At 40.4% G+C, this 10,456-nt stretch overlaps 1 protein-coding gene across 2 annotated transcripts; it reads left to right on the top strand.

The window, feature by feature from the left end:
• Window positions 1–4,401: 4,401 nt before the first annotated feature.
• LOC148008926 (uncharacterized) lies at window positions 4,402–8,215 on the top strand. Of its 2 annotated transcripts, XM_087673909.1 has the most exons (8): window positions 4,402–4,865; window positions 4,985–6,031; window positions 6,485–6,724; window positions 6,804–6,851; window positions 6,975–7,115; window positions 7,216–7,371; window positions 7,470–7,691; window positions 7,779–8,215. In XM_087673909.1, the coding sequence occupies exons 2-8, from the start codon at window positions 5,300–5,302 to the stop codon at window positions 7,842–7,844; spliced, it is 1,605 nt and encodes a 534-aa protein (XP_087530035.1). In that variant the 5' UTR covers window positions 4,402–4,865; window positions 4,985–5,299; the 3' UTR covers window positions 7,845–8,215. The 2 variants fall into 2 exon arrangements, with proteins under 2 accessions (XP_087530035.1, XP_087530034.1); XM_087673908.1 differs by having other exon boundaries at window positions 4,402–6,031.
• Window positions 8,216–10,456: the final 2,241 nt, after the last annotated feature.

Here is a 10,456-nt window from a genome sequence, read left to right as displayed (position 1 = left end):
GAGTCTAGGTGATAATAATCCTGGGTTTACGCTGTTTTAGGGGAACGGAATGAGACTATGCCTTATGACAGAGAAGTCGAGCCTTACATCCCTCTCATTTCCCATTCTCCTTGAACCAAGTGCAGCATGAATCCGCTTCGGCCCTGGCGTTTCTGTGTACAGTAGTTCGCTGGGGGTTCGACGCTAGTTGCCATTTAGGAAATGACCATTAGGGAAAACCCTGATTCAGGTCGGTCCTAAGTGGGAACGGCCAGAATACTTCCACTATGTAGCAAACGCGGAAAGTCCTAGATCGCAAACCCCATGTCATTCCATGGGAGTGCTGGGCAGAGCTTTCTAGACCTCCTTTCCGATGGACTACTAAGATGTGTCTGGAAGCGAACAGGTGGACACGTTACAAAACTAAAGTAGAGTACCTAGGTCTATCTTCTTTCTATCACAGGTTTATCAAACATCATGAGATTATCACATCACCATTGATAGATAGGCTAAAAAAGGAAGTATTCTTTTGGGACTCTATCACTAATCATAACTTGAATCACTTGAAGGAGTTACTTTCTTCAGCCCCCCATCTTAGTTTGCCCTAATGTTTCACAGGAATTTACTATTCAAGATTATGCTAATGGATGGGTTCTTGGTGCTTCCCTACTTCAAGAGCATGGATTCATTGCTTTTGAAAGTTGCAAGCTAGGTGAGGAGAAGATGAAAATGAATGTGTATGACTAGGAGATGCTAGCTATTTTGCATGCTATTAAGCTATTAAGAAATGGCAATACTATCTTTATGGTAGTCGCTTCCATGTGAAAAGTGACCATAGAGTACTCAAGTATTTTCTTACGTAGTCTAAACTTGCTCCAAAACAAAGAAGACGTGTACTCTCCAAAATCATGACTTTGACATTACTCAAACTAGGGGCAAGGATAATGTTGTGGTAGATCTAATGTCAAGGATGTGGGCTCGTAGAGTATATTCTATGACTGAACTTCATGAATGATTAGATTGAAGAATTACAAGAGTCATATCTTTTGGATGAAGAATTCAACCATCTCTTCCAAAAATTACAACAAGACTAAATGGAGGCAAATTCCCATTTTCAGCTCAAGAATAGGTCTTATATGGTATCGTGGCAAGATTGCTATTCCTTACACTTCCCCATTAAAGAAAAAGATCATGAGGGAATATATTCTTCACCAATAGCTTGTCACTTAGGGGTATTTAAGCTTTCATTGGAAAGGCTTATAGAGGGATGTAAAGGATTTTGTATAACACTATATTCCTTGTCAACAAAATAAAGACAATACACATAAACTAGGGGATCTATTGCAGCCATTGCCTATTCCAAAGGATAAATGGGCGCACATCACTATGGACTTCATCACACTGGTTTGCCTACAACAAAGGAGGGATGGAACAATATTTATGTGGTGGTTGATAGGTTGACAAAGGTAGCTCATTTTATCCCTACAAGGACACAATTTTTCACATCTTAAGTTGCAAGTCAAATTATGAACATGTGTTTAACTTAGATGGCCTTTCTCAAATCATTGTTCATGATTGTGACTCCAAGCTTATGAGCAAATTTTGGCAATCTACTTTCAGTTATATGGGAACTAAATTGGCTCCATCCACAGTTTATCATCTTCAAACTAATGGTCAAATAGAGTGGTCAATAGATGTCTTGAAACTTACCTTCACTACTGCTGCCATGATGTATAGTAAGCATGGGATGTCTACGTACACCTAGTTGAGTTATCTTACAACAATACCACTCATGTAAGTATTGAAGATTCCCCTTTTAAGGCTTTGTATGGTTACAAGGTGCCCCTTCCTATAGTTATATTCAATGAAATAATTAATCCCTAAGGAAAAGAGGAATGGAAAATGATGTAGGTCCTACTTCATCAATCCAAGGCAGACCTCAAGAAGGCAAAAACTTAGGCAATCATCCACAATAAGCTCTCTCTCTTTTTTTAAAGGGCAAAAACTTTAGGTGGGAAACATAGAATAAGGGTCTACTAAAGATTCAAGAATTTTCATTAACATGAACATAAAACACAATATATAGTTATGCCTTAAAATGTTGAGAATGCAACATTTAACAAACAAAAAACATGTTATGAAACATGTTATGTTTTTTGTTTCGATTGCAACGTAAAAGAGGTTCAACAAAGGGAACTTTGGTGTAGTTTAAAGTAGAAGTTTGTGATTTTATATGCACTTCTACAAATCGGTTCTCAATAATATGAAACAGATTAATTACAACCATACACAATGTGTACATACTTGATGGGGACAATTATTTTATTTGCTAGGTTAGTTAAGGCAATGTGAAATATTAATCCTTAATGAAATCCATGATAACACAAGATTGTAAGGACCGTATTCAAGAATATAGTAGAGACCATTTTTGTGTTTCTTGCACCTTAAGCAGCTCATTGTAAAGTAGAAGAAAAGATGATGTGGTCATGAAACCTCGTTTCTTCAAACCAAAGCCAAACATTACTTTGTAGGGGGTGTCATGAACATTATTTAGAAGGACCATCAAATATGTTTTCTTGATGCATGCAACACTAGGAACATAAAAATCCACCTAAAGAATGTTCACTAGTATGCCATGCCTAGGAAAAATGAGGCATGTGAGTCAATCACTTTAGTTAAACCATGTAATTGCCAAAGTTCCGATCACCCTTAGTCTTGAGTTTACAAAGAGATGTTCAATGGCCTTTCTCGAAATAAAACACTATTAGGGCCTTCGAAAATTCATCAATTAGGACAAATGGAGCTTTGCCATGTGAAGCGACATTATTTCTTCACATAAATCCCAATAGGCCCACAAGCATCATAGAAGCATGACATATTGAAAGAACTATTCATTTACGCCGTGATTTACATTTTAGCATTTGCAAAGAAAAATAGAATTTTAATGCAAAATGTAATGGAAGGCATTGCAAGTACAAATGCATTTGATATCCGATTGAATGGAAGCCTTCCTCACAATTAAACAATTTGGGAAAAACCAAAGTGACTTTGAGTTGTGGATTATGTATTGTTCACATTTAGAATTTTTAAACAAATAGATTGCAAGCGCTTGCCATGAATCAAACCATATGATTTTAAGCTTACACACATGGAAAGAGTACGAGAAAAATGTGTAGTTAATCCCTAAATCCTTGCTCGAGATCATCCTACATGTGGTGCAGCCACGTACCACATGGATGTGCCACATCTACGTTTGTGTTTGCCGATCTATTAAATGAAAGCACATACATATTACCATTTGTGAAGATGTTCTGAAAGATCAATAATGGAATTATTAACCGTATTGTTGTACTCATTCAAATGAAAGGTACAATAAAGATGTTCCATTTCCCTAGCTAGGGAGCATATATAGTTGTCATAGAATAATATTTGAGACAAGCCTTGATGCAAGACTTCCATTGAATAAATGAATAACACATGCAACCCCCACAAGTAGGGAGAAGAGGGAAGAAAGAATCGCACACAATTGACCATGACCCACATAAACAACATTAGTGGTGGAAGATTTGCATACCTAGTTCATGTTGTAGAGGAGGAGCAATCACGAAAAGATGTAGATGAAGGCACAACACATGATAGAGCCACCATAGTAGAGCATCGTTGGATGATGAAGACGAACATGTAGCATAGGACCAAGCCATCACACCAATGTATAGAACATGATAGAGTCATCGTAGTGGAATTGCTGTTGGAGGACGAAGAGGAACGTGCAATAGAGAATAGAGCTACCACAACAGTGTCATACAACACAGGATAGAGCCACCGCAACAAGTCATTGCTAGAGGAAGAAAACTGAAAAGAAGAGACAAGGGGGAGGAGGAGAATCGAGATGCCACAGTGGTCAAGAAAGCCGTTAATCTAATAGGGTTTCACTACTACTTGTCTGCCATGTGGTTGGAACATGCTAAGTCCCACCATTTTTGGAAGGGCTTGCATGACCGTGCCGAGCCCGTTTTTTCGTGTTGGCAAGTCAAAGTATCATGGCCACACCTATGCAATATGGACTATGATGACGGCTCTTATAAAAAGCCTAGTAAGTTGTGGTGTGGCATTACTGGAGGCCCGAGGGTGTGCCATGTAGCCTCACGCTAGACTTCAAAGTTTGCGTGGAAATGACTCATGAGCATCCAGTAAACGACGAGTTTTATGATGATGAACTTCTTGCATTGCTGGGAAGTTGTAGCTTTCCGTAAATGCACAGCATGCCGCACGACTTTTCCCGCCGCAATGGGTTCAAATTCGAAAAAGAGATGATTGGGGGGCCGGGGCCCACGGCAGTGTGTGTTGGGGGGGGCACTCAGCATTGGGCAGAGGCTGCAATTTTGCTGGTCAAAAGCGAGAGAGCGAGCAGGGAAACGGATACTTCTGCTGCTTTCCTTTTCACCTCGATTTCCTCCTCGAGTCCCGAATCATAATCTCAATGAATATGAGAGAGAGAGAGAGAGAGAGAGAGTGAGGGAGGGGGGGGCACTGAGGCCCTCCATCGTCCATGCTTTCACGAATCTCAGGAATCACGATGTTTGATGTTTGTTGTGGTCGTGACTCGTGACTCCTTTGTTGATACACAAGTCCGTTCTTTAGTCTCCACAGTCCACTCTTCCATAATCCATTCGTGAAGGGTGAAAATGGTACTCATCATCATCACCACCACCGCCTGGGTCCCCCTTTTGCTTCCCCTACCAAATCTTTAATCCAGCTTTTGTATGGTTTTGCACGACCCGAAGGGAATTTCTTTGACAGTTTAAGGATCCTTGCCTGATTTGAACAATAGCTGACGAGGAATTTGGAAGACGGAGGAGGGAGAAGCAGCACAAAGAAGAGAGAAGGTTCTCGGAATCTTAAGTATCTTCTTTTTTTGCTTTTCCTGTTGTGGATATGGTGTCCATAATCAGGCAGTAATGGGAGGGCATTTTGTTGACGCTGGCCACGATGCGGGCCGTTGCAGGCGCAACAGAAGACAGAGGAGAGAGCGTCTGTGAAAAGCTGCGCGTTGGATAAGCAAAAGGAGCATGCCGGCCCTGCTTGCGTTTTTGAAATGCTTCTAAGTTCTATCCATGGTGTACCTTGAAAAGCCCTAGCAGCAGGCAGGTATATGAGAGAGAGAGAGAGAGAGAGAGAGAGAGAGAGAGAGAGAGGTCTCCTCTCTCGTGCTGCTGCCTACCATTAGGGAATGACTCCGCCTGCAGCTCTCTTCTGGCTTGTTACTCCGCTCCATAGTCCATCCCTCTTTGCCATGTAATGTATTTAGCACTCATTTGCGATGCCTTCCGGTAGAGAGAGCTCCTCTGAGCATCCACGTCCAGGAACCACAACTGGTTGTGTGCCTCCGAAGTTCTCAGACCTGAACATTACTGCATCAAAGAAGACCACGGGGCCTTCTTCCGTCAAGCAGCTCGTCCGCAGTTTGAGTGACCGCTATGGATCCCCTCTGTCCAGAAAGAAGAACAGTAGCAGCGGCAACACTGGCCGCACTTCAAGCACGACACCTGCAATGAAGATGATGAAAACCACTGACGCCACTAGCGTGCTGCCACTGAGACCTTCTCTCGCCTCTACCAAGCGTCAGGTTTCAGCCAAGGGTAGCACTCAACCGACTACAGCTGTAAAAGAAGACAATAATGCAGCAGATAAGCTCATTGATTCTCAATTGCAGGGATCACTGCGAGCGAACTCACAAGCTACTTCCCCGTTGTCATCCATGAGAGCTTCCTCTGCGAGCGTGCATCAACTTAAAGGTCGTAATCCTGTTGTGGCTCCCTCTCCTCCTATGGCCACTGGTTTCTCCAAGGAAAAGAGACCGAGCTCGGCTCCAAAACATTTTCTCAGGGAGAGTGCTGCGCAGGAGGAACAACTCCCAGATGGAGTTCCGTTTGCGCTGGATAGACATTCCCATGGATTGGACTGTAGGCTCTCGCATTTTCTCGCCACGGACAATGAACGAAAGCCTGACTTACGACAGCTTGAAGCACTGTTCAAGTTCAAAGACGAAGAGGTGAGGAACCATTTACTCTTGATATGCTTAGTTCACCTGTTCCTTCTCTATAAGTCGTGTTAAGTGAGGATATTCGTGACTGTACATCCTTCTCATGCTAGACATGGCCGCATTTTAAACAAATATGCTGCGTACACTCCATGATTGCTCCCAAAGTGCTGTTTTCTTTGCCATTGTCGTGTTAAGTGCAAAATCCGTCACTCTACGTTCTTCTCATGCTAGACGTGGCCGCATATTCCTAAGCTGATGCTCGAACAATTACGCTGTTTACACTCCCTGGTTTCTGGCAAAGTGCAGCTTTGTCCTGCTCCTATCATGTGAAGTGCAAATATCCTTGACTCTACATGCCTTTATGCCAGACATGGTTGCACCTAAGCTGGTGTCATCAAACACATAAACTGTATATGCTCCCTGGTTTCTGATAAACCGCAGCTTTGTCCTGTTCCTATACAGCTTGATGGACTTCGGGCAACGGGATTGATGCTGAAGGAATTGTGCATGAGGCAAGAGGAAGAAATCAAGCTTCTCAAGGCTGCCTTTCAGCCAACACTCAAGGAAGTGGCTCTTCTTCGCCAAGCCTGGGAGAAACACGAGAAGGATTTAGCACAAGCTCGAAGCACTGTCCCAGCTCTTCAAGAGCAAGTTTCGGCTTTGGCCGAGCAAATGAAATGCCTAGCAAAAGACGTCGCTGAGGTGCGGATGTTGTGAAGCTAAGGCTCTTGTCCCTTTTCCGCTTTGCATTCGTCACAAACAAGCATTCTTTTGCGTGCAGATGAAAGATTGCAAACAGATGCCGTCCCGAGTAGAAAGGTTATACCAGGTTCTTCTCTCGACTACTATCAATCATATCCCGATAGCTAAATGAGCCCACTATAAGGTTTCTTCTACGAAGATTACTTTTGATTTCTCTGAGCTCTGTTTACTGTCTTCAATGCCATTTCAGCAACCTCAGCCTATGGAAGTGGCTAGCAGCAGATGTTCTCTCAGCACTACAGCAATGGAAGCACCGTCTCCTGACACTTCAGACGGATATCCTAGTGCTCAGCTCACAGGAAGTGGTGCAGAAGAGAAGCTCTCTATCGTGGTAATCTCCTGAGCCTCATTTGTATTATAGTTTATCTCGATTCTGCATTACCTGTGCGTTGAGCTAGTCATATTATCTTTCATTTTTTTCATCGTTGCAGGATAGGAATTATGAGGCAGCCAGTAGTAGCTGTTCAGGAAACAATTTGACAATGGATGATCAGTCAGAAATCACTCCTGCAGAAAACAGGGCTTTACATGGAAAGCATAGAAGGGGTTTCAGTGCCGTTCTGTCGACGGACCAGACGTTGAAGGGGGTATGTTTCAGTATGAAAGATTCCACATATGATGTTTCTCAACCCTACAACAGGGATTCGTGACAATTTAACTGATCAAGTTCATCTTTATTTTGAAGAGTGGAAAGTGTGGCAGGTTTATGACAGATAAGGAGCTGAGTGACACTCTTGAAGCGCTCAACACTATGGCTGACAAAGAACAAGCCATGCTACAAGATAGATGTGTGAATGCCATCAAAGATCTAAGGTCATCCTCGTCCAGATTTGCAAGCTTAGAACCTCTAAAGTCTATCCTCACTTGGACAAGCCCCTACTGCTACAGAGATAACATGGAGAACCAGGTGAGATCCTTTTGGCATGTGTGTGCAACGTCCTTTACTCAGCCCTGTTTCTCTTCCCAGCTTGCTTATGTTCTTTCATTTATGCAGGGGGTCCATGTATCGGTAAAGCTGGGAAAGATGGGTGCCGAAATGTGGAGTTTGAGGCCCACTTGAGAGAGCAAACGGTCATAAATCATGACTGTTTTGGTTTCATTTGCTCTTAGCATTTCCTGTAATATGATACTGTCACCTGTCCTTCCCAAATTGTTAAACAGTCCAAGACATGGGCGACTCACCTGTTAAGCGAAAAGTTATAAGAGCGACATCTGCATCTCTAAGAACGAAGAAAAGGCCGACTGGTTAGAATCGGAGCATTTACTTTGAAAGATTCATTCTGGGTCTCACAGAAGGTGAGAGCTGGACTTGGTAGGATGGTATTATGCCTAGCTCTTACTAGGCTTTGTGGAAGTCTTCAATTTGTCATGTAAAGCTTTCAATGGAAAATCTCAGATAATTACATTATCATTATCAATATAGATTACTACAGCCCCTCGTGTAGGGGACATAGAAACATGAAATGGGAAACGGGAATGGGGATGGTGATGCGGACGGCAAACCTAGGGAATGGAGACGTGGGAACCGGAACAACATTTAAAAAATTAAAATTCATTAATTTTTTTAAATATTTCACTCATAATCCATGTGGAGTGTTAATACCAAGGTATATAATCCACAAGGACAAATCATTTTAAGTTTTAACTTTAAAGATATCATGCATCATTCTAAAACTACTCATTAGAAATTGAATTACAACTTATAAGGCTCAAGAGATAAACTATTCAATTATAAAATGCATAAGACATGCCATAAATAATAAAACAATGAATAAAAGTTTAAAGTCTAAGTTGAAAGAACATACATGCCCATGGTCCCAAAAATGAAATCCAATCTATGAAAGAATATGCTTAATTTTTCAAAAAAGACTACAAATATAAAATCTAATCTTTAGATTGAAGCAAAATGCGGCATGTTAAAATAGCCCAAAGGGCAACTTAAGATTGTAAGTACAAATAGAATGTCATCATGGCACAATGGCCCAAGTGTCACATTATCATCAATAATCATAGTATCATATACATAATACAATGTACATGTGTCATGTATCATTAGATTCATGAGCAAACTAAATCAATTATTGTCATGATCCGAGGTTGCTTTAGCTACTCTTGAAGCGCTAGCCTCATTATCTTGTGTACTATGAGTTGTTGCATCTCTCTTAACATTAGCTTGTATCTCATTTTCTTGTTGCATCTTTTACTTTGTGAATGGATTGAGCTTTGTTGTCATACTATTATATATTACATTTTTATTTTTAAATTAGCATTAACAAATATTAGATCGTTTGTTCTCTCCACACCAAGACGAATCCTTTTCTTTGAATCAATGTGAATGTACGTATTTCACAATTGCTCCAAACAACAAGAGCTAATTGATTGACTCAAAATATGAATGGCTAGTTGTTGCAACTCAAAACCATTTGAATCATAACCCCCTATCACAAGGTTGCCCCAATCTAACAACAATCCTCTTATGCATTTCTATAACCAAAAGCACCTTGATAGGTCTTATAACATGAAAGTTGGTCTTTGATCTTTCGACTGGTGTTATAATTATGCACTAGATGAGACAATATAAGTCTCCATGTATCTATAACCTCAATGTCATTCTTTTGACTCTTGCCTTGGAACTTAGAATCCACAATAAATATTATCGTATGCATGGGTGAGCTATAAACATGAAAGTTAGTCTTTGATCTTTTTATTAGTGCTATGATTAGGCATTAGACAAGACAATATAAGTCTCTATGCATCCATAATCTCAATGTCATTTTTTTTACCCTTGCCTTGGAACTCAAGATCCACAACAAATATAGTTGTACACATGGGTAAGTTATAGGAGTTTCACGTCATCATAACTAAATGGTGTATCTCTTTATATGCCTCATCATTTGGTATCAACTCTTGTAGCTTTTCATTTAGCTTATACATAGTCTTATATACCTTGTTAATGCAAGGTTGTATAGTATCCATAATCTTCAATAAATGCACGAAGGTGATAACATAATATCTATTTGCTTTCTTCAAGCTTAAGACATAGATATGAGTATTTCCAAGTGTTGATGAAGTAATCTCATCACTAAGAAATAATTGCCTCAAGGCACCATTGCATTCTCTTAATCTGTCTAGAAACAAAAAGTTAAAGGTAAATTTGGTATCAAATATTTTAAATGTGTTTTTCTCGACCACACAAAGAATTGATGGTAAAGAACCTTGTGATTCAAAACAAAGCTAACTACTTGAGCTTCTTGCTTTATGTCAAGTACAATCCATAATATGTTGTTAATACCCTTTAGTAGATTATCCAAGCAATGAGCCATACAATATGAAATTGTGGTATGTTGATAATAACCATGGATAAAATTACATGTTGCTCCATTTGCCAGCTTTCCATTTGTAATAATTTTCACAACGTGCTTTGGGCCAATAAGCTCAATACATGTAACCCACTCTGTTGCAAGTACATTTGTTGACTTTCCTATTCTTGATGAATCATGTAAAGATATAAAATATATTTCCCCACAAGAATAAGCAACCATACAATGAATGGATTGCTTGTGTGTATCACTCGAGCTATCAACAATCAAGAAAACTCCATTTTTAGCCCACGGGTTTTTGCTAGTCTGTGCTACTTGCTCAACAAAGTACTTTTTCTTGTCAAGCAAAGTG

This window comes from Lygodium microphyllum, unplaced genomic scaffold (assembly GCF_053477565.2).
Source record: "Lygodium microphyllum isolate KBCC unplaced genomic scaffold, Lygodium_microphyllum_v1.1.10 scaffold_45, whole genome shotgun sequence".
Lineage (NCBI taxonomy): Eukaryota > Viridiplantae > Streptophyta > Polypodiopsida > Schizaeales > Lygodiaceae > Lygodium > Lygodium microphyllum.
This window is presented reverse-complemented; position numbering and strand designations above follow the sequence as displayed.

Bases quoted from the DNA above. Each gene is read 5' to 3' on its own strand.
- LOC148008926 (XM_087673909.1), top strand. From the start codon at position 5,300: ATGCCTTCCGGTAGAGAGAGCTCCTCTGAGCATCCACGTCCAGGAACC. The intron at 6,852-6,974 runs GTTCTTCTCTCG...ATGCCATTTCAG, and splicing joins GAGTAGAAAGGTTATACCAG to CAACCTCAGCCTATGGAAGT. The intron at 7,692-7,778 runs GTGAGATCCTTT...TCATTTATGCAG, and splicing joins GAGATAACATGGAGAACCAG to GGGGTCCATGTATCGGTAAA.